General features: G+C 48.1%; 1 protein-coding gene across 1 annotated transcript in view; it reads right to left on the reverse strand.

Annotated features, from left to right (window-relative positions):
* The window catches only part of TM9SF2 (transmembrane 9 superfamily member 2), a 993889-nt gene that overhangs the window by 665633 nt on the left and 304720 nt on the right, over positions 1-23536 (reverse strand). Inside the window, exon 8 of the mRNA XM_069637011.1 lies at positions 13448-13527. Coding sequence (XP_069493112.1) covers positions 13448-13527 — 80 coding nt within the window. The remainder of the gene's footprint in view (positions 1-13447; positions 13528-23536) is intronic.

A 23536-nucleotide genomic window follows, 5' to 3' on the forward strand; every position in this document is an offset into this window, starting at 1 on the left:
AAAAAGGAAAAGGTTAGGGAAGGAAACTATGGTTAACAAGTTTCTCAAACAGGTAAGCACTTTAGAATCCCCCAATGCAATATGGATTAAACCTTCCCAGCTAGACAAGTAAAGTGTATGCCTTCTTGAAGGATAGTTGTTAGGGAGAATTCTCTGTTAAGGCTAATTTCCCAAACCCAGCGAGTCCCCCAGCAGCTTTGCTGGATTTTTGGGTTTATTTTTTCTACTGCTAAGAGTGAGACTCTTTCTCCCACTCTTAGACATGATTTGAGATATCCTTTGACTTTGGAATGTGTTTTATGGGCTATGGGGTCTTTTACTCCATAGGGCTTCATGTGTTTTTGCTATGTGTGTTACACAGCACCCTCCGTGCCGTAACACCGGGGTGTCAGTGACCTCCAAACAGACTCCGTACCTTGGGACTGACTACGGTCTCCCAGGGCATGTAAAGTCACCATTGGCTTTACTAGTCCTAAATTGTGAACAGAACCAGTACAAACCATCATATTGTGGGCGTACTGGTAGGGGCAATTAGATTGCCCCTGGGTCTGTTGTTCGAGGGGGCACTGTCCAGTCCCCCCTGAGCGTGTTTTGGCTGGTGGCAGTGGATACTATTTATATTCAACCGCAAATATATTCCTATGGGATTTTCCCATGGTTCGAGGCTAATACTTTTTAACACAGCCTCAAACATACCGCTGGTTTATTTATTTAATATTAATTCACCAGTTGGTATTTTTTTGCCAGAACTCGGTTCCAAAATGTTGGTATTTTTTTGCCAGAACTCTGTTCCAAAATGGCATTTGTGTTCGCTTCTGTGACTCCAACCCAAGTCGAGCCCCTTGTTCCACTTTTTGGCGGGCTTCCCCACAGAAGCCTCCAAAAGTGGTGCCACTCTGTCTGGGTACCACAGGGGGTGTGGGAGGGGGTTTAGGCACCCTGGACTGAGTTGCCTCGGCAACTCAAGTCACACTCTTGTGTGATTGGCCCAGTGGTGAGCCAACCCGGCCCACCCGGCTCACCACTTAGCATGTTTGAGTGACAGCTAGGACTGATGAATGGGGGTTTTCTGCATAAAAGCAGGGCTTTGGGGACTGGGACTTCAGACGTCGCCACAGGACCAAAGAATCTGAAGAGGGAGAAGCTGAGCCGACCTGCAACGACACCACCGGTGGAGCCCTGCTGAACCGACTCACCACTTCTTCCAACGACAGAGGAGATCTTCATCCCGAAGAGTGTTCTTCCTTTGACTGGTGGGGATAACCAGTTTGCCCGCCTTTTCGCCTTCCCAGATCATCTCGTGGCCGCCTTCCCTGTGCCAAGCACCCCGGCAACCGGGATACCACGTTTTTCCACTACCGCGAATAAAAGGGTAGTACCTTTTTACTGGAGAACTCCGCGGCTGTTTTCTTCCCTGGCAGTGCAACGACCTTCAGCTTTCCTCCACGTCGAGATCATCTCTTCTTCTGGACGACGCCGCGACTTGCATCCACTGCTAGGAACAACTGCCCCCGCTGGAGGATTCTCTCCACTTTCAAGGTACTGTGTCTGCCTGGCCTCCCTCGCAACAGTCTGTGTGGGGTGTCTCGTAAATCCTCAACTTACCACTTGGGTCGGCCCTAGGCTAGCTAACTGAACTTTTTTGAGCTGAACTGATTTTTTAAACTCTCTGCAAGACTTTCCAAGCTTTTTAAACTGTGTGATCTTGGGCGCATTGGTGTTCTACTCTCTCCAAGAGGGAGCATGGCCTCTGAACTTTTTGCTCACAAGTAGACTTGGACGTTCCTGCCTTGCTGAGTGCTTCTAGAGTATTGTGTTTTGTGCTGTTCCCAATTTCTGCCTTTTCCCTCCCTTTTTCTTAAACCTATTGGAGTGCCATCTTTAGTTAAGCGCTCACCTCTGTCTGGAAATAAGTGGTGTTAACTAAGACTTGTCTAATAAGGGATGTACATATATTAATATTGACTGTTTTTGAACTTGCTTATAATAATAGTGCTAGAGTGTTTCTAAGTGTGTCTTTAAATAAATAATTATATACTTGATACCAAAGCTCTGGTCAGTGTTTGCTTGTGGAACTGTATTTTGGTACCTATCTTGTATACTCTATATACTGTCTAACTCTTCTTGAGAGAAGTCTGGCTGCTCAGCCACAGCTACCAGGTAAATCTGGGTGGTACAGACTGCTACCAATTGGGTTTACTGCCAACACCTGTAGTCTTAAGCCTTTTGCAGTGGTCCCTAAGGGAACTGTACAGGTTTCTGCCCAACAATAGTTAAGCACATAGTCCGAGCGAGTGTAAGAAGAGTATTCAGGGAGCCAAGACAGCCAATGTCAACTGAGCAAAGTCTAGGGGAGCTGAGGCATTTCTTGAAGATAGGCAAAAGTCTTGCACAATGTAGAGAGTTTTGGTGTAAAAAGAAATCACTGTTGGGCCACAAGCTGGGAGGCTTGTGAAGGGCAAAGCTGCAAGCAACTCTGAAAAGTGCATCCAAAACAAGACTCCAGTGAGCACAAGCAAGCTACACACAACAAGAGTTAAGTACCCCTAGTTTACAGTACCTTGAGTCTGAAGAACAAGGTTCCAACTGGCTTCTGTTACTGTTGGAGTGCTGCAGATCCTGTTCTTGGGCCTCTGTCGTGGGGACAAGAGGTAAGACGTCTGGGGACTACAACACTGCAGTTTGAAGGTCGGTGGCAACAATGGGCACACTTCAGATCAGCAACACTTCACGGTTACAGCTTCTCGCAAACAGCACCACTGCGGTTTTTGGACACCTTGCTGACTTTCCTTGCTTCTGGGGTCCAGCACTCTGCTGGAGGTGGCTCAAGCTTGGTTAGTCCTGCTTCGAGGAAGTCTTGAAGATCTTCCTGGAGCTCGGGTCTGGCTTAAAAATGATGCACTCGATTCCGGTGTTCCTGTCCCCTGGCACTCGGCTCCTGCAGAAGCAATGGAAGTACAGAAAGGGGGTTCCAGTTGAGTTCGACTTATGGTTGATTGGTCCCACAAACCCCAATGGGTGAAGTCGTCCTTTCAGGGCTTCTCTAGTCCAATCACCTTTGGGTGCATTCCTGAACCAAGGACATTAAGCATACGGAGTTTCGGGAACCTCCCTTGCTTCCTTCCAGACACACTGGAGCCAGAGGCGGGCTTCACCAGTGAATCCCGCCAAAGACAAAACGAACAAAGGGACCAAACCTTGATATTCTGCGCGCCAAACCAGAAGGACCCTTCCATCAAGAAATGGCAAAAAAAGAAGACCGGGCAATTTTGACAAAATGGGCTCCCATGGGTACAATACTGCAGCTGAGGATTCAGCCTGCGGTAAACACACAATGGTAGGGAAAAGTAAATCACTGCCACCAGCTATTAATTGTAAAAAGGGTAACAATTGTTACATGAGGAGGTAGACAAAGGGGACACTAAGTAAATCCTCCAGCAGTTTATGTAAAATAGTGTGTGCTGGGTCTACAAAGAGAAAAAGGTAAGTAAAGTCAATTTCACTTTACTACTCTTGGAAACAGTAGTTAATCCAAGAGAATGTATTTTAAACTTAGCAAAAATCCAAAGGATTTCTCTGTGACACTGCGCACTAAGGGTACTGTGTGTCACAATACAAAAAGCTGATGCCTATGGAGTTTGTCAGACTCCAAAACCAAAAGAGACAGGGTTCAAATCCAATAAAAATACATGAGAAAGTAGGAAAAAGGTCTCACTCTCTCCAGGATCAAAATTAAAAGTTCTTAAGTCCAGCAAAAGAGCTTGCGGTCTCCAAGGTAGAAGGGAATTAGCACATTTCTGAGAATTCTCCATAACGTGAATATTCCCAGTCAGGCTGGGCATCCTTGGTTACCCCTTACCCTAGGCAAGAAGAACCTACATTCTGTAGCCCAACACCCTTGTTATGGGTGTTTTTGGTCCCAACCAATAGGACCTCGAGTAGCCCTAGACAAGACCCTCATCTTGATATTCCCCTTAGATTCTTAACCCGTGGTAATCGATGTCCATAGGGTGTGAGTGGGTTTTACCGAAGGGGCGGACGGAGGGTGCGTGTGAACCTATGAAAGATACTAATGCTGGAGAACCCGAGTTGCAGGTAAGAAACATACTCCTTCTCCAGCATTGGATCTCTCAGATTCACATGAAGCAGTATACAGACAGGAGGTGCATGCAGGTTAAAAAAAAAAAAAATAATAAAAAAAAAAAGACCACTAGCACCCCGTACAGCAAATCTATAGAATCGTACCTTCTTGGAACAGGCACTTTAAGACCACTCTCCCTGTACGCACTTCAGCATGCTGCTTCTCAAGGCAGTAGTGCCTTGTAAAAGTATGCAGCACCAACCAGGTGGCGGCTTGGCAGATGTCCGAACGGGACCCCCGACCACCATGTCGCGAACGCCGCTGTAGCCCTTGTTGAATGTGCAGGTGCAGGAGCCTGGAGGGGTTTCCCCGCTGAGTTGTGGCAGAAGACAATAGCCTATGAGATCCAGTTTGTTATGCTTTGTTTTGTTTGGATAGAGCATTGCCTTTATTCATAGGGCCATATGCCACGAAAGGTTGTGTTGATTTCCTGAAGGACTGTGTCCTGTCAATGTAGCATTTTAACACCCGCTTGAGATCAAGCAAGTGTAATGCTTGAGATCAAGCAAGTGCAATGCCACCATCTGCTGGAGTTGTCGGCTTGCTAAAGAAAGCCAGTAAGGTTATCGTGGAATGCTTGTGAAAATCCGTTGGTACCTTGGGAACGAATCGTGGGTTTGTCATGAGAAGTACCCTGTTCTTTTGGAACTGCAAGTAGGGTTCATTGACTGCGAGGGCCTCCTTGTCAACGTAATAGCCACCAAGAAAGCGACTTTCCTCGACAAGTATCCCAGAGGTGAGGGCTCAAATGGTTTCCTCATGAGCCCCGAGAGCAGGGTAGTGAGGCTCCATTCTGGCAATATCTGTTTTATTGGAGAAAAGCTTCTAAACAAGCCTGAGGAAATGTTTTACGAGTCTGCGTCCGTAGAGGGACCCGCCCTTCTCTCGTCTAGTGTACCTAGACCTGCCAAATGGACTAATAGAGTTGTGGGCCAGGTGCTGTTGGCATGGGTTCCGCACCACTTGCAAAAACGCTTCCACTTCAAGCGGTATGATTGGTTAGTGGCAGGGGCATTCGCCGCCGCATGACCTGCTGACATTATTGTAATATGTTTAGACTTTCGAACTCTGCGAAGTCAGGAGCAACGCCGTCAGGCGAAGTGATTGGAGGTTGGGGTGTAGCATTTTGCCCTTGTCTTGTGCAATGGTGTCTGGTTGATTGCTGAGTCTGATGAGCTTGTCCCTGGAGAGCTGTACTACATTGGAGTACCAGGTCTGGCGAGGCCAGTCTGGCGCAATGAGGATCACCTTGCAGGAGTGTCGTTTGATAGTTTATATGGTTTTGCACAGGATTGTGAATGGTGGGAAGGTGTACTCGAAGAGGCCGTCCCATGGAAAAGCAAACGTGTTTCCCATTGAGCCCTTTTGGGTTGTCATGCCGGCGTACTTGGCACACTTTGTTGTGGATCAGAGTAACAGATGCACTGTTGGCTAACCCATGGCTGGAATAGGGCCTGCAGCGTGGTGGAGTGCAGCTCACATTCGTGGTTTTGGGACATTTGCCTGCTCAGGCTGTATGCTGTCCGAGTTGGTATCCCTGGAAAGTGGAATGCCTGAATGCTGATCCAGTGGGCAATGGCCCAGTGCCATGTGCATTGGGCCTCCTTGGACAGTGTCCTGGATCTTGTTCCTCCCTGCTTTCACATATAATTCATTGTGGTGTTGTCCGTCAGGACTCTGACCGTTTGGTTCTTCAGTATTGGGAGGAATGATTTTAGTGCCCACCGAACCACTCCGAGTTCGAGCACATTTTTATGTAGGGATGCTTCCCGGGACGTCCATAGCCCCTTGACATGTAGTTGACCCACGTGAGCGGTCCACCCTTGAAGGGAGGCGTCCGTAACCAGAGTTTTGCCAGGTGTTGGATCTTGGAATTTTTACCCTGCAGACGTTGGCTTCGTTTGCCACCATTGATTGACTTGAAAACACAGATTGATGAGCTGAGAGATAAAAGGGAAGACAGCACTGCTGCTATTACTTGATCTCAGCTGCATTTGACCTGGTGGATCAGAAGGTCCTTTGCAGGCACCTGGACTCTGCAGCCCACTTTTCCACCGAGGCTATCAAATGGATGGAATCCTTCCTGAGCGAGAGAACTATGAGGGTGTTCTCCCCATCGGCACCGGCGGACTCCACCCCGATCCTATGTGGTGTACCTCAGGGCGCTTGCGTTTCCCCTACTCTATACAATATATTCACCAAACCCTTGTTCGATGATCTGGACCTTTTGGGTATCAACTACACTAACTATGCAGATGATACACAGATTCTCCTCCCGCTTTCTGGGGATCATTGTAAGGACTTGTCGCTGGTGAATAGGGTATACCTCATCATCCAGGCATGGATTGCCACCCACGGTCTATGCCTGAATGCCAAGACAGAGCTGATAATTCTAGATACTACATCAATAAACTAGGACACAAATACTCTTCATTTACCATTGATGGAAATATTATTAAGGTATCCAAGGAGGTAAAAACCCTTGGCTTGTACCTTGACTCTACCATGTCCTTCGATAAACAAGTGAAATCTCTGGCATCTACCACTGCCTACAGACGTAAGCTTATTAGAGCTGGTAAGCCAAAGGCCAGATCCTGCCCCCGGATGGAATTGAGGGAGTAGTGACGTACAGAAGTATGTACCGAAGCCCAGGTGGCTGCACCACAGATGTTGCGAATAGGAACACCCCTCTGCAGGGCAGTAGAGGCAGCCATACCCCTGGTAAAATGGGCCCGTAAGCCGACCGGTGGGTCCTTACCCGCCAAGTGGTAACACTCATATATCCAAAATAATCCAGCGAGACAAAGTCTGTTTCGTCACAGCCTGTCCCAAATGCTTTCCAGCGTAACCAATAAAGAGCTGATCATCCACTCTGACCCGGGACATGCGTGAAATATAAAAGCTTAACGCTCTCCTAGGATCAAGCCTATGGAGCCTCTCCTCTTCCTTAGCAGGCTGTGGAGGAGGATAAAATGCCGGAAGAAGAACCTTCTGGCTCAAATGAAATCCTGACACAACCTTCGGAAGAAAGGAAGGACGAACTCTAAGGACAACTCTGTCTTTATGAAACACAGTGAAGGGTGGCTTAACGGAAAGTGCCTGAAACTCACTCACTCTGCGAGCGGAAGTGACCGCAACTAAAAATACGTTTGAGTTAACAGTCTCAAAGGGCATGAATGCAAAGGCTCAAACGGAGCACCCATCAGAAACTTGAGAACAAGGTTCAAATCCCAGCCGGGCACCTGGAAAGGTGACGGAGGGAACACATTAGTGAGCCCTTTCAGAAACTGAGAAATTAAAGGAATTTTAAAATAGGAACACTCTTCAGACGAGCGCTTAAATATAGACAGCGCCGCCAGGTTACCTTTAATGGTACCCACTTGAAGGCCCCTGTGGGCCAAAGAAAGCAACAAAGACAGAACCATAGGAATTTCACATGCAAAAGGATCCACATTCTTAACCCTGCACCAGTCGCAGAACTTCCTCCAACGGCAACGGTACAGGGACTTTGTTGCGGGCCTCCATCACGTCTTCAGAGAGGTCGCAACCCTTATACCTCAACCTTTCAGAAACCAAGTGTGCAGGTTGAGGGACCTGACCTCTGGATGGAGAACCTGACCCCCCTCCCGTGAGAGCAGATCGTCTCGGTAGGGAAGACAACGTGGATGGCAGATGGACAAGTCGAGAAGGTCCGGGTACCACGTCCTCTGGGCCCATGCCGGAGCAATGAGGATCATCCGGGAACTGAACCTCCGTAACCTCCGCGGTACTTGCGGGATGACGGGGACTGGAGGAAACGCGTACAGCAGTGGGAAGGACCACTCCACCACAAACGTGTCTCCTAAGGCTCCGTTTGGAGGAAATTCCCGCAAGCAGAACCTCTCTCACTTCCGATTGACACTGGAGGCGAAGAGATCCACTTGAGGGGTCCCCCAAAGGGCGAAGATCTCCAGGAGAATCTCCTGAGCCAACTCCCACTCGTGAGATATTGCGCTCTGCCTGCTCAGAGCGTCCGCCGTCTCGTTTTCGTCTCCTGCCAGATGAACTGCCGAGATCGAAACTTCCCGCTGGATTGCCCAGAACCGGAGCTGCATCGCCTCCCTGCACAGAGGAAGTGACCCTGCCCCGCCCCTTTTTGTTGAGGTAGTGCATGGCCACCGTGTTGTCTGTCAGGATCAGGACATTCTTTCCTCGCAGAGTCGGCAGAAAAGCCTTCAGGGCTAGCCTGACGGCCCTCAGCTCCAACAGATTGATATGGAGTCTGGACTCCGACGGAGACCAACGACCGCTGACTGTCAACTCGTTGGCATGAGCTCCCCATCCCGTGAGGGATGCGTCCGTCACGATCATCACCTCCAGCCAGGGCAGCCAAAAATGAAGCCCCCCTCAGATTGCCTTCGTCGGCCCACCGCAGAAGGTCCTGGGCGACCAAAGACAGCACCTGAACAGGGTCCGACATCCTGCCAGAGGACTGAGACCACTGGAGATTGAGTGCCCATTGCAAAGATCTCATCTGCAACCTGGCCTCTGGCACCAGAAGAATGCAGGATGCCATGAGCCCGAGCAGTCTCAAGAACTCGAACGCTGGGAGAGTCTGGGCAAGTTGAAACTTGTGCACCATCTGCTGAATGTGATGAGCCCACACCTGGGGAGGAAAACACTGCCCCAGGGACGTGTTGAGCACTGCTCCGATGTACTGGAGCCTCTGAGTTGGTGTCAAATGGGACTTCTTTAAGTTGAGGGAGAAGCCCAGCTTGTGGAGGGAGTGGCAGGTGACTGACAGATGATCCAGGACTTGCTCGGGAGAGCGCGCCCTGATCAACCAATCGTCCAGGTAGGGGTAGACGTGAATCGCCCCCTTTCTTGAGGTGCGCTGCCACCACTACCAGGAGCTTGGTGAAGACCCTCGGGGCGGAGGTCAAGCCGAACAGCAGGACCCGAAAATGCGAGTCGCAAACCGCAAACCTCAGGTACTTCTTGTGCTTTGGATGGATAGGCACATGAAAATAAGCGTCCTTGAGGTCGAGAGACACCAACCAGTCCTGAAGTTGAAGGGCCTGGAGGACTTGAGAAAAGAGTAACCATTTTGAACTTGTCCTTCCTGAGGAGTTTGTTCAAACCGTGCAAGTCCATGATGGGTCTCAATCCCCCCGTCTTTCTTGGAAATCAAAAAATAAGGGGAATACCATCCCTTGTTCCTCTCTGCTACAGGCACCAGTTCTATAGCGCCTTTCTCCAGCAGGGATTGAATTTCCTGCGCAAGGAGCGGATCCGGACTTTTCAAAGAGATTCCCCGGTGGATGGTCTTGAGGCCTCTGCCGGAAAGGAAACAGTAGCCGTGGGTTATGATCTCCAGAACCCACACATCTGAAGTAATGGCGCGCCACTCTGCAAGATGCTGCGCCAGCCTTCCCCAACCGGCGAACCATGGGACATGGCCTCATGACCGAGCTGAAGCGGCTGTGGCGGTGCCCGAGGGCAAAGAGGCATCAGCCCAAGCGGCCTTGGCACCTCGAGTACCTTGTTTTCCACCTCTGGCACTCCTACGGTGGCTCCTTTGACTGGCAGCTCCTCGCGCTTTACCAAAGGAGGAGTAATAACTAAAGGAACCTACCCTCCATTGCTGTCCCCTAGGACGAAAAGGGAGGTTGTCGAACTGCAGCGCCCAACGACTTCGCTGCAGCGTTGGAGGTCTGTAACCTCTCAAGGCTCTCGTCAGCCTTGTTGCCAAAAAGATGTTCCCCGTCAAAGGGCACGCGAGGAGCTTGGCCTGCACATCAGGAGCAAACCCTGAGGAGCTTGGCCTGCACATCAGGAGCAAACCCCGACTTCTGCAACCACGCAAACCTGCGTATCACGGTGCTCGCCGCCATGGACCGGCTGACGTAATCTGCCATGCCCAAACCCGACTGAACAGCCTCACACATAGCATCCTTGCTATCCTGAACCATGGCAAGGAAACCATCCCGTTCATCCCCTTCGGGAATATGTTCAGCCGCCAAGGAAACAAAGTTCCACAGAGTGTGCATGAAACGAGACAAGGCACAAATGGAGTTGGCCGCCTGAAGCGCCATACCCCATGCAGAAAACACTTTGTTCGCCTAGCCATCAAAACGCTTATCCCCATCAGGAGGGATGGTAGGGTACGACGCCTGCTTTGCCAGGGCCGTAGCCGCCTGCACCACTAAACTCTCTGGAGTAGGGTGCTTGGACAAGTAGCAGGGGTCACTACTGGCTGGGCGGTATTTTCGCGGCAAAGACTTGCTCACTGCCGGGAGACTCTCCGGAGCAGTCCAAGCCGCTGCCACCCTTCTTTGCAGAGCCATATGGAATGGCAGTACTGTGTCAGTTGGACCAATATCGAGGATATCCGTAAGGTCATCCTGAACAAACTCCCCTGGGGGAGCAGACCAACCTAAGTACTCGGTGACCCGTGACATAAGTCGCCGGTACGAAGAATCGGCATGAGTGCAAGGCTCAGGCCTACAAAACTCCACCTCCGGAGAGGTGTCCAGTCCACTAGCATCAAGCAGGGACTGCCTCAGGTCCTCAAACTGGCTATGGCCCGTGTCAGGCACCATGCCATCATCAGAGCCCTTATCCACCTCAGAAATGAATTCCAGATGGCAGTAATATGGCACAGAACTGGAACCAAAGCCATGCTCAACCTTGGCCAGAGCCTTCCTGGGTGGTTCCCCCGAGCCACGGAAGGCTCCCGCAAGGCTTTCAACGTGAGCGACTGGCAGTCGACAAAGTCATCCGTGTCATGGGCCTCCCTGAGGCACCAGAGGCAGGCGTCTCACGAGTCCGTGACCGACATCTTGGACCCACAGTCCCCGCACTTCTTAAAGCCCGGACGCGGTGTGGAAGACTAGGTAGACATCTAAGAACAACTTCACAAACAAACAGGTTCGAAGAACCGAGATGAACAACACAAACTCCAAGAGTCGAGGCGTACCGAAATTCACGAAGCGAACACGTTCGCGGAAAAAACGGAACTGAGGCTACAGGCATCGTGCATTCCTACTTATCACATCGGATGACGTCGGCCATCAGAAGAGGTCCTCGAGGACGGCGCATCGACGCAGGCGCTGAAAATTTTCCCAAGCAGCACGGCTGTGGTGATTACGGTCATAGATATGGAATACGTCGGAGGACCCAATCGCCTCGAACTGAACCTTTTTTCACCAGAAAAACAAAACACTTTCCCTTTAAATTTAAATGGGCGCAGGGGTGCGGCCCTGGGAGCATGCGCTCCCCTAAACCCTCCCACCACCCCTACACCTTGGTCCCCTTTAATGCATCTGCTATATTGAACTGCTCAACCTCGTTGCTTTTATTTTAGGGGGGGGGATGGTGGGACCTACGAGGAAAGGGTACTATAGATTAGGAGTACGTTAGTAACTCCGGTGAGTATCACTTAACTACTCCGACGTCCCGTTCTCTTTCAGGGCAAGTACAGCTGATAAAAACACCCTCGGAGGAGAGTTTGATACTCTGTGCAAACATATTACGGAGGACAGCCTGGCCAAATGCTGTGTTAGCCCTGGCATCCAGATAGTAGTGCTTGTAGAAGGCCGATGCGGTAGTCCATGTCACATCTCTGCTTATTACTTGCCACGGTACGTGACATGCCCCTTGGAGACCCCTTGTGCTGAACCTTGTATGCCTGTTGGATGGCCACAGTCATCCATCTGGCTATTAATGCCTTGGGCGCTTTTTGTCCAGGCCTTGAGCCTCCAAATGTGGCAAATAAGGCGTTGGTCTTGCGTAAGGCCCTGGTCCTGTCGAGATAGAATTTTAAAGTTCTTCCGACAACAGTGGAGAGCGTTTTTGACGTCTTCCTTGGGATTTGGAAAGAAAGTGAGGCACACAATCTCTTTGTTAATGTGGAACGAGGAGACCACTTTTGGTAGTAACATGGTGTGCGTGCGGAGCACAACCTTGTCCCGATGGAACAGTATAGGGACCGGAAGCCACCAAAGCAAGAATCTCGCTAACTCTGCGAGCTGAATTAAGATCCACTAGTAGCACGGTTTTGAGCGTGACCGATTTGATGTCCACTGTGGCTATGGGCTCGATTGGTTTGTGCACAAGGGCGCTAAGAACAACGTTAAGATCCAAGACTGGGTGCGGGCGTCTGACAGGCAGGTTAAGCCTGGTCAGCCCTGCTAGATGCCTCCTCACCACTGTATTAGCTGAGAAGGTGAACCAGTCCGAGTGCCTGTATGCACCAATTGCAGCTAGGTATGTTCTGCAGGTGCCTCCAATCACTCCCAGGAACAATGTCATACTCTTTCGTTCAAAGCATTTTAAAACATACCCAGATTCAACTACTAGGTGGCAGGAGTACACAAATAATGCAAATATACAAAACATCCACGCTTTAAAAACATTTCTTGAAGTGTACTATTTAGTTATTGAAAATTTGTATGGCGCCTATACACACTTGTTTTCAGGCACCACAAGACAAGGGGTGATGGGGGTTCATGGGAATCACAAAAAGTATAACAAGGACAGAAAAACGGTTATATTGGCCTTGTCACAATCCTACAGTGCAAGTGCATGAAAAGGTGGTAAGTGCAAGGGTGTAGGGGGAGCAGTGTGGGAGTGGGGTGTCCCAAGGGTGGGGGCGGCAAGTGCAGGGTAGGCCAGGGTGGCAAGTGCCAGGGGAAACACTGGGGTGAGTGGGGTGGGGGGTTGGAGTGCAGTGGAAAGGGAGCCCGAAGGCAAGGGCTGTAAAGGATGCGCAGGTGACTGGTAGGGGGTGGTCTGGCCCTGGTATGACTGAAGGAACCAGGCCCAGGTCACAGCAGCAGAGGGAGAATAGGCACGGGCGAGGGGGTGGGGGAAGAGGAGAAAAGGAGTCTTGAGAAGTTTCTGGAACTTAAGAAAATCAGTCTCAAGTCTGAGAGGGGTAGGGAGGCCGTTCCAGAGGAAGGAGCCAGCCGACGACAGGGATCTATCTCCCTCTCTCTGCTTGGAGAAATGTTTGACCTGCAGAGAGTTGGAGCCAGAGGACCAAAGGACTTTGGTTGGGAGGTATTTAGGGCGGTAAACCTGGGTGTCGAGAGGTCCCAGGCCGCAGATAGCCTTGTGGATGATGCAAACTGTCTCTGGGAGACAATGGAGACATTTTAGGGCTGTAGTGATGCAGTCCCTGGATTTAACTTTATTTAGATGTATAGGTTATGGGCAGCCTCACACAAACAATACCTATCATTTTTACTCCTTAATTGGGACAAGCATGGCAAAATCATTAACTACATTTCCAGTTGACCATGCATAGATAAATCATTTACTCACCTAAACCACTGAATGTGGGTGTGTGGCATGGACTCCAAAATATAATCCCATCTTGATGCCCATCGAATATTCTTTTCCTCCTGAAAAAATATAGATCATGGCAAATTAACATGTTCACATAATGTCAGAGCATTTATCCTAATTTTGGCACCATGCACTCCCTAAACCCAACATCAAAACTCTTTGGAACATTCCCCATCTGTGAAATAAGTTTTAAAAATACTATCAACTCCCACTAACCACATTTTCACCTCTTGCAAACCTCTGGTACGCCACGTGCACACAGGCTCGGACTGGCCTATAGGGCAATGCCCGAAAAAAAAATGCAAAATGCTAGTGCGGGCCAGTTTTTGTTGGTCAAAGTGGGCCACATTTTTGGCCCATCTGGGACAGTTTGATAAGTTACTACACAGTGTGGCTAGTAGTTTTGACCAATGTTACTGAATGAATGCGCTTTAAAATGCACAATTTGCATCACATTTTATTAAAAACCTCCCCCTTGTGTACTACTCAGGCTGTCACAAAAGGAATGAAATGCCATTTGCAACTGTGGACCACTTTTTTGTTGGTGTCCAAGAAAATGTTATACCCTAGTCCGACCCTGCATGCACACACCAGCAGGGAGATTCTAGCAACATACAGCTGTCTAAACTCAATTACTTCGAGGCTGACCAGCACACACAGGAGGTTCTTCCAATCTGCATGCATCATTCAGGATAACGCAGCCAGGGATGTCTGAAAATGGCAGTTTGTTCTTACAAAGATTCAGTCACATTACATAGCGGATTTAAAATCACAATTGGACGAATTTGCTCAGGCCTGTGTTCAGGGTAGGAGAGGTGACGCGCAAGTCAGTCGTTCTGACAATTGGTAAATTAAGCAGAGCAGTCAAGGGCGACTTAGGAGGGGAGCAGATACATCACAACTTTCAAAGGCTTCAATAAGTGATTGTCTATAAATGTCAATGTTACTTTATCTAATGTGCAGATGAGTAAAATGTTTTTCTGGTTACAGTTAAGAAAATTGCTCAATACATTATTTTAGCTTCCAGAGCTGTGACCCCCCGATCTCTCGGGATCAGTGGAGGTGTTGAAGGTAAACAAAGGCCATGAAGTATCGAGTTAATCTAGTTATTCCCTTGGTGCATTTTAGAAAAGTAACAGCTGAAATAGGAATGAAAGGGAGCGACTGCCCAGCTTTTAATTGTCTCAGATGGTAACAGCCCGATGTAGTGGTTAACCACACAAAGTATAGGCTCAATATTAGCGATTGGGCCACTGAAGTATGGAGGCGGTCTCTGATCTTCGTATATAATGGAATTACTACGATACCCAGCCTGTGCAAACAAAGCATTGGGAGTTTTAAAAGTGTTTTATGGCCACTTTTACTATCCATGGACATACCAGGTGGCAATAACAAGGAGCGACAGACAGGCAGAGAGCAACAAACACCCACTGGAGAAGAGGCAAACAGAACCTGGAGTAGGGAGCAGCTGTCTGGGAATGGAAGTTAAGGTCCGGTGTTGGTGCATAATTTGATGGGACCCGTAAACTTTGTTTAGTTTCCCCCCCTGTGGATTTATTGGATCCCTCCCTTATTTTTGTGTCCATCAGCTAGCACTACAACCCTTCCTATGGTAGCCATTATGTCTCGTAGGACAGGGTTACTTTTTAAGCACCCCATTTTGGCACCAAAGCGAATACATCACCCTACAATTGTTTTGTGGAGTAGGATGGTGGTAGCTGTTATTAAGTTTTGGATACACCAAGGTTATGGCTGATTTTACTACACCAGTGACCAAATCCACCCTTATGGTAGCCAATGGGGTACCAAGGTATCTTGTGTAGTCCTACACGCGGACATTTTGTTTTGGGCCATCAGTTTGTTTGGGGAATGACAAGTCAGCCTAAAATGGCTGTTGTACAGAGATTAGGTCAGTCTGATCCTAGCCCTGTTGTGGTTTGGACTGGTTTAGACTGGTTGATGGCCCTAGCTAGGACAATGCCTAAACCGTGAGGCAGGACTGAGTGTTTGGTGTTTTTTTTAGGGCCAGCCTGATGGACTGGCAGCCACAACCTTTGTCTGTATGGAGGGCTGGCATAAGCCATCCATGAGTAAAGGAGTAGGTTTCTTACCTGGAACTCCTGTTCTTCAGCATTGGTATCTTTCATAGATTCATATGCTGTAATATTTCCCAGCATCAGGATGGGAATTCTGTGTTACCTTTGGGTTTCCCTTGCTGAAAGAAAAAGAAAACTTTCCATTTTGTAGAATGCCAACCTCTTTATGGGTGCTTTTGGAACCCACTAATGGGACTCAGAGCAGATAGTGTACTAGCCCCTCTTCCTCCCTTCAGATTCTGAACCGCAATGCTGAACAGATCAGAGTTTCAACAGTGCTTACCTTATAGGGGAGGTTGGAGATAGCATGTGAATCTATGAAAGATATCAACGATGAAGAACAGGGATTACAAGTAAGAAACCTACTCCATTGTATCTTTCATAGATTCCCATGTTGTGAATAGATTTAGTAGCAGTGTGTAGCAGTTGGAGGTTGCACCAAGGTAAAAAGCATACATGATAGAACAAAACGCAAAATGGTACCTTATTGGAATAGAACCTTCAGGACTGCTCTCCCTGTTTGAATGTCTGCGGTGTGATGCCTCTGCAAGCAGTAGTGTCTTGTAAAGGTATGCAGCACTCACATGTAGCTGCCTGGCAAATGTCTGATGGATACACCCGCCCACCACGCCGCCAAGGCTGCAGTGGCTCGTGTGAAGCGAGCATGGTGGAGGAGCGTGCAGAGGCTTCCCTGCCAATTTATGACAAAGAAATGACTACTGAAGAAATCCACCCTGAGATGCCCCATTTTGAAAGGGCTTTCCCAATATTAGCTGGCCCATAGGTGAGGAAGAGTTGTGCTTAACTACTGAAGGACCTGGTTCTGTCAATACAAATATAATATTTGACGTCCAATGAATGAAGGGCTATCTCGGCCAGAGATGTTGGTTTCTGGAATAGGTGCAGAGGCAGAGGGGAAAGAACTTTTCGGCCAAATCACGCATTCAGGCTTTTCAACTCTGATTTTGGCCAAATGCTATGCCGAATTCTATCGGAAGCTGCAGAGTATTACAGTTTTCAAAAAGGGATGTCGACGGGCATGCCAGTAATACAATCCCTAGTGTGAAGTCTACTGTACCCACAGTGCTAGATTTTTTTGTTTCCGACATGAGGTTGCATGAAGTCTAGCTTGAGTACAGGTGTAATAAAGTAGATTATGTATCGGATAAAGCCCAGAAAACATCTATGCACCTTCTGCTCCAAGGGGAGGAAGGGTGGGCGCATGTGACTAAACAGATACAAGTATTAGAAATACGATTACTGTGAGTAATGTATCCCTTCTGAGGCTTGTGGAACCTGCTTAGATCACATGCTATGCACAGATTAACGAGCAGTGTTTGGAGAAGGTGGTGGGTTGTGAGAAGGTACATCAGCAAATATATGTTTTAGCACCGCTTGTCCCACTTGGGAATCTGCTTTAGAGCGAGTGTCAATGCAGTAGTGCTGAGTAAAAGTGTGGAAAGAGCTCCATGTAGCTGCTCTGCATATGGTGTCCAGCGGGACATATGCAATAAAGGCCAAAGTAGCGCCTGTACCCCTGGTGGAGTGAGCTCTTGGTGTGAAATGCAGTGTTTAATTTGATAGAGAGTAGCAGAGCTGTATGCATCAGACTATCCGTTTGTAGATTGTGTTTTTGAAAATGCTGTCTCTTTTCCTGCCTGGAGCTATGGAGACAAACAGTTGGTCTGTTTACCTTAGCAGTCTGATCTTTACATAGTAGAAAACCGCCCTCCTTACATCTAGTTTATGGAGTTTTCTCAGCTGAGCTTGATGGATTTTGGAAGAAAGCTGGCAGTTCGATGGCCTGATTGACATGGAACTTTGAAATGAACTTGGGTGAAAACCTAGGGTGCGTTCAGAATACCAATTTGTCTTTGTGGATAAAGAAAGGGTTTTGCACTGACAACGCTTGCAGTTCACGGACTCTCCTTATGGAGGCGATAGCCACCAGGAAAGCCGTCATATGTGAGGTGTTTAAGGCTGCACTTATGCATAGGCTCAAGGGGGGTGCGGGGGGGGGGGTCCTATGTGCTTTGCAAGTACTACATTTAGGGCCCACCCTGGTGGCGGTTTGAAATAGGTGGGTGGAGTTATTTTACTCCCTCCATGAACGCCTTAATGACCGGGATTTTCCACCAGGACACCTTACTTTGAGTCTAGTAAGTGAAGTATGTAATGAAGAATGCATGATGGAGTCCATTGGTTTGGGTTTGTTTTGACCGGCACCAAATTACAAATCTCTTCCACTTGTTAAAGTAACAGTGTCTAGGGTTTGGTTTACGTGCCTCCTTGAGGATTTCCATACACCTTTGAGGTAAGATTTAAATGACCAAACTAGGACTTCAGGAGCCAAGCTCAGACTGAGGTTGAGGGTGTAATGTCACCCTGTGCTGTGTAAGCATGTTGAAGGGGCACAGGAGTTTGATTGGGTCGTACATCGCCAGTTTGCGCAGATGTGGATACCAAGGTTGACTCACCCACATAGGAGCAACTAGGATTTATGTCACTTGTTCTTTGTGCATCTTTTTCACCACTTTGCTCAAAAGTGGAGTTTGGGGTGGGGGTAGGCAAATTTCAGCTGATCAGTTCATCCACAAGGCGTTACCCCTGGGAGTCGTGTTGGGGAAACCTGGATGAGAAGTTTGGGCATGGTTTGTTTTGTGTTGTTGCGAACAAGTCTAGAGGGGGGTAGCACCATTGTGTGAAGATCCAAACTACGATATCTTTGTCGAGTTGCCACTCGTGCTCTTCTGGTAGAGGATCTCTGCTTAGTGAATATGCTAGAGAAGTGAGTTCCCCTGGAACATGTTGCAATGTTAGGAACATGCCCCGCTTGGGTGCCCACTTCCAATTTTTTTGTGCTAGCCTGGTCAGACTTAGAGAGTGTGTGCCCCCTGCTTGTTTATGTAAAACATAGCAGTGGTGCTGTCGGTGAGTATTTGCACTGTCTGATGTGACAGGTGTGCTTGGAAGGCTTGTAGTGCCTTGAGCACGGATACAAGTTCCAGAAGGTTGATTCTGGGCAGTGATCCGAGTAAACAGACCATGCACTGTGTGATGAAGGTAATGGGCTCCAGACCCGGTGAGCGATACGTCTGTTGTGACAACTGCTTGCACTGTAGGGTTTTGAAAGGGTTTCCCCTTTTACAGTTTCTCCTTTGTCCAACAGCAGAGAGCTTCTACTAGGGTTCGACTGACCACTTGCCTGAGACCACTGTTTCGCCGACAACTCTTGCATTGGGCACATGCATGATGCCATCATCCCGAGCAAGAACATTGCTTTTCGTACAGTTATCTGGCGACCGGCTATCTCCTGAGGTATTTTTGCAGCAGTATGTTTGTACTCTTTCATTTGATGGAAATTCTAGACCTTTTGTTTTTATGACAGCTCCTTGGAACTGTTTGGTCTTGTTTGGGACAAAGCGTGATTTTTTTCTCGTAGATTGAGAAACCCAATTGAAAAAGAAGATTGATTGTTCTTTGGGTATTTTGCTTGCAAATTTGGGGATTCTCACCTGTAATCAGCCAGTCGTAGAGGTAAGGGTACACTGGGATTGACTCCTTGCGTAGATGTGTTGCCACTACTGTCAGTACCCTGGTGAATATCCTTGGAACGGAGGCTATTCCGAAGGATAGCACCTTCAGTTGGTAGCGCTGGTTCGCTATTTGTAAACGCAAGAATCCTCTGTGTGCTGGGACGATTCAAACATGAAAGTACGCATCTTTCATATACAAGATTGTCATGTTCAACCCGCTTTAGAAGTGGGATTACTTCTTGTAGCGTAGTCATGCAGAATTTCTGTGGCTGGACACAGGTGTTTGCAGGGCGGAGGTCTAAGACAGGGCACATCGTAAGATATTATTTTGGCACAAGTAAGTACATTGAATAAATACCCTCGTTTACCTGGTTCGCCAGGACGATTTCTACGGCATCCTTTAAGAGCAGCACCTTCACCTCTTCCAACAGGATACATTGTTCTTCCTGGGAGGTGCTCCATTGTCTTGGTGGGTGGTTGACTGTTGTATCAGTTCTATGCAATAACCACCTGCCACGGTTGAAAGTACCCACTTGTCCAAGATGATTCCCTCCCATATGTGGGTAAAATACGAAATGCAACCTCCTACTGGAGTGGCATGCAGAGGGAGAATTCGCAGAAATGTGCCAATTCCCCCTCTACCTTAGCGACCCCCAGCTCTTTTGCTGGACTCTAGGACTTTAATTGTATTGCCTGGAGAGAGCGAGACCCCCTCCCCCACCCCACTCATGTATTTTAAAGTGATTTTATAACTGTTATTTGGTTGTGGAGTCTGACAAACTCCATAGGCAGCATCTTTTACATTGTGTCACACAGCACATTCAGCGCAGTAACACAGGGAAGTCTTCCAGATTTCTCAAAGGTTTAAGTACCTTCTATTGGATAAACTACTGTTTCCAAGAGCAGTGAAATGAAATTGACTTTACTTCGACTTGTAACTTTCATGACCCAGCACGCACTATCTTACAACAGGGTGCTGGAGGGGTTACTTCGTATCCCCTTTGTCTAGCTTCTCATGTAACTTTTTTATGTTACCCTTTCCTTGATGAATGGCTGGTGAGTGATTTATTTTTAACTACTGTGGTGTGCATTTAACGCGGACTGCGTTCGCAGCTGCAATAAAGCACCTAAGGGTGCCATTTTTGTCAAAATGGTCCCAGTCTTTTTTCGCCATTTCTTTGTGGAAAGGTCCATCTTGAAATTTACTCTGCGCGCCAAACCAGGTTTGGTCCCTTTGTTAGTTTGGTCTTTGGCGGGATTCACGAGTGAAGCCCGCCTCTGGCTCCAGGGTGTCTGACGGGGGCAGGAAGCGAGGGAGGTGCCCAAAACTCCCTGTGCTTAGTCTCCTAGGAGACAGGAATTGACTCTTAGGTGATTGGCCGGCTGGCAGTCTGGCAAGGACAGCCACCCTGCTGGGTGACTGAAGCTAGGCTGGAATAAATGGGAGAAACCTGCATAAAAGGCCAGGCTTTTTGGCTTGGAAGGCAGAGTCGACCACTGGAAGAAGGAATCTAAAGATAGTTGGTTTGCCCGGTGAAGCCCTGCTGCTGTGCTGAAACTCCAAATTCGTATCAACAGAGAAGCCCCTGCAAGGGCGACTTCCCCACTTGAGTTGGTGGAACCAATCAACTCCAAAGTAAGCCACCTGGACATCCTCTCGGAGCTGGTTGAAATTCCACTGCAGTTGCTGCTGGAACCGAGTAGCCAGGGAGAGGAACACCAGATTGTGTGTGTTGCTTTTAAGCTGGCCAAGAGCTCTAGGAAGATCCTACGGACTCCCAGGAAGCGGGACTGACCAAGCCTGAGCCACCTCAACAGAGTGCTGGAACCCAGGTGCAAGGAAATCCCAAATTCGACAGCCAGGAACTGCAGTGTTGCAATTTGCGGTAGATGCGAGGAGCTAAAACACTGAAGTGCCACGTTTGTAGATTGCCCGCTGCGGTCGGTGACCGCCCCATTGCAGGAGTCCCCAGACGTCCTCCCCTTTGTGCCCACGAGAGAGGCCCAGGAACACCAGGATCTGCAGAGCTGCACAGGAACTGAAGTCATCTGCTGCCCCTTTTTCTTCAACCTAAAGGCACCGTACAGTCTAAGAGAACTTACCTCTTGTTGTGTAACTGCACTTGTTCTCTTTCGGCGAGACCTGTTGTGGTTGCTCTGTAGAGTTGCTGACAGCTTCTTTGCTTTTTTGGATGAGCTTAAACTTAACATGAGCAATGCAGACATGACATAGAATCTATGGCCTCTCGCTGAAGCGAAACACAAGCAGTCTAGAACAAATTAAGATAATTAATGCTTGTGCTTTCAGGCATTGTGTTTCTTTATGTGCTATCCACTATCATGTGTCATTGTTTCATAGTTGTCAGGTTGTACTGCTTTTGTTCTAAACTTGATTTTTATAATGTATGAAATTCTTTTATGTAGTTTACTTGAAGACATTTTTCTTTTGTTTTTTTCTCCTTTATTTATTCGCATTTATTGAGCGCGCAGCAGCCCAGAGGCATCGTGGCGCTTGTAACAGACATTTTACTTAGTTACAGACGTGATAAAGAATGCCTTCTTGTTTCTTTTTTAACATATCGGCTAAATCAATCATAAAAAAGCTTCTTTACTTCACAAGTCTAAACAGCTTGTGGCCCTGCTTAGAATGACATGCATTACTCACTGTAATAGCATTTCTGATGATTGTATCTGCTTAGATTCACATGCTGTGCATATGGTCCGACATCCAGTGGTAACCGCAGAGTATTGCATCTTGTCTTTAGGGGACCGAAAGGGGACATCAGCATAGGCGTGTCTGTTACACTATCCCTATCGTGACGTGTAGTGTACCCAAGATCCCTCACGTGCCGAGGTCCCTCCGATTGTATTTTTTCTGCCACGAGGGAGCCCAAGGCTATTTTGAGTGATTACATATAGAGAGAAAGTAGTAAGACGTCTATGTTCCTTCGATCCGAGTGGGAGGAAGGGTGGGCGCATGTGAATCTAAGTAGATACATTCATCAGAAATGCTATTATGGTGAGTAATGCATGTCTTCTGATGCTTGTTAATCTGCTTAGAATCACATGCTGTGCATAGACTAGCAAGCAGTACCCGGAGTTGGGTTGTGAGAAGGAACAATAGTGAAAAGAGGTCTTAATACTGCTTGTCCCACCTGAGAAGCAGACCTAGAATGAGTGTCTAGGCAATACTATTTTGTAAAGGTGTGTACAGAACTCCAGGTTTCCCCTTTGCAAATGGGCTCAAGGGGAACATTTTCAATTAATGCTATGGAAGCCACAGTGCCCAGAGTAGAGTGTGCTCTAGGCTTGAAGGGTAGTTATCTCTTAGCAAGAGCGTAACAGTGTGATGCATTTGACACTCCACCTTGAGATAGCTGATTTTGAGACAGGGACACCTTCTCTACCAGCTGCCACCAAAACGAAAACTGGTTAGTTTTTCTCGGGGTTTTCATTCTTTGCAGGTAAAACATGACTTCCCTGCACACATCTAGTGTGTGTATGCTTTTTTCAGCCATGCTAGTGGGATTCTGGAAGAAAGTGGGTAGTTCGATTGATTGGTTCTCATGGAACTTGAGATGAATTTAGGCGCAAATCTGGGATGAGTGCGCAGAACCACCATTTCCCTGTGGGCTTGTAACAAAAGCGTCTAGAACTGAAAGGGCACGTAGTTCGCTAATAGAAGTGATATCCACTAGTAAGGCCGTCTTATAAGGAAGGTGTTTTAGACCTGCTTTATGCATTGGTTCAAAGGGAGACCCCATGAAGTCTGGTCAAATCCAGATTTAGCTCCCATCCGGGAGCTGGTTTAGAAACAGGGGGGGTGGGTGGGAGGGAGGGGGAATTCTTTTAACACCTTCCATAAAAGCCTTAACAGGTATTTTCCACCACATAACTCGGTTGTGACGTAGTGTAGGCTGATAGAGCAGCTAGATGAACCTTTAGGGAATTAAAAACCAAACCTGAGTCTAACAAATGAGTTAGGTACAACACAAAGTGTGTAGGCGAGCAGTCAATGGGATTGACGCCCTTGGTTTTACACTAGATGACAAAGCATTTCCACTTATTGGAATAGCAATAACGCGGGTTAGGTTTTCTAGCCTCCTTGAGTATGTCCATGCATCTCTGAGGGAGTTGAAGGTGTCCAAACTCTGACTTCAGGCCGCTAAATTCAGAGTTTGCGGACATGGGTGTAGTGTCTCCCCTCCGTCCTGAGACATGTTGTACGGGCAGGGTAGTCTCACAAGGGGCGGGGGCACATTTCAATTAGATGAGCGAACCAGGGTTGGAGGGCCCACATGGGGGCCACCAGAATCATTGTAAATGGTTCATGGTGCATCTTGTGCACTATCTGGTTGAGTACGGGAGTCGGGGGGGGGGGGGGGGGGTGATTTGGGGGGGGGAAGCATAGACGAATTTCCCTGACCATGTTA

The sequence above is a fragment of the Ambystoma mexicanum genome, chromosome 7p (genome assembly GCF_040938575.1).
Source record: "Ambystoma mexicanum isolate Mex_15411 chromosome 7p, UKY_AmexF1_1, whole genome shotgun sequence".
Taxonomy (NCBI): Eukaryota; Metazoa; Chordata; class Amphibia; order Caudata; family Ambystomatidae; genus Ambystoma; species Ambystoma mexicanum.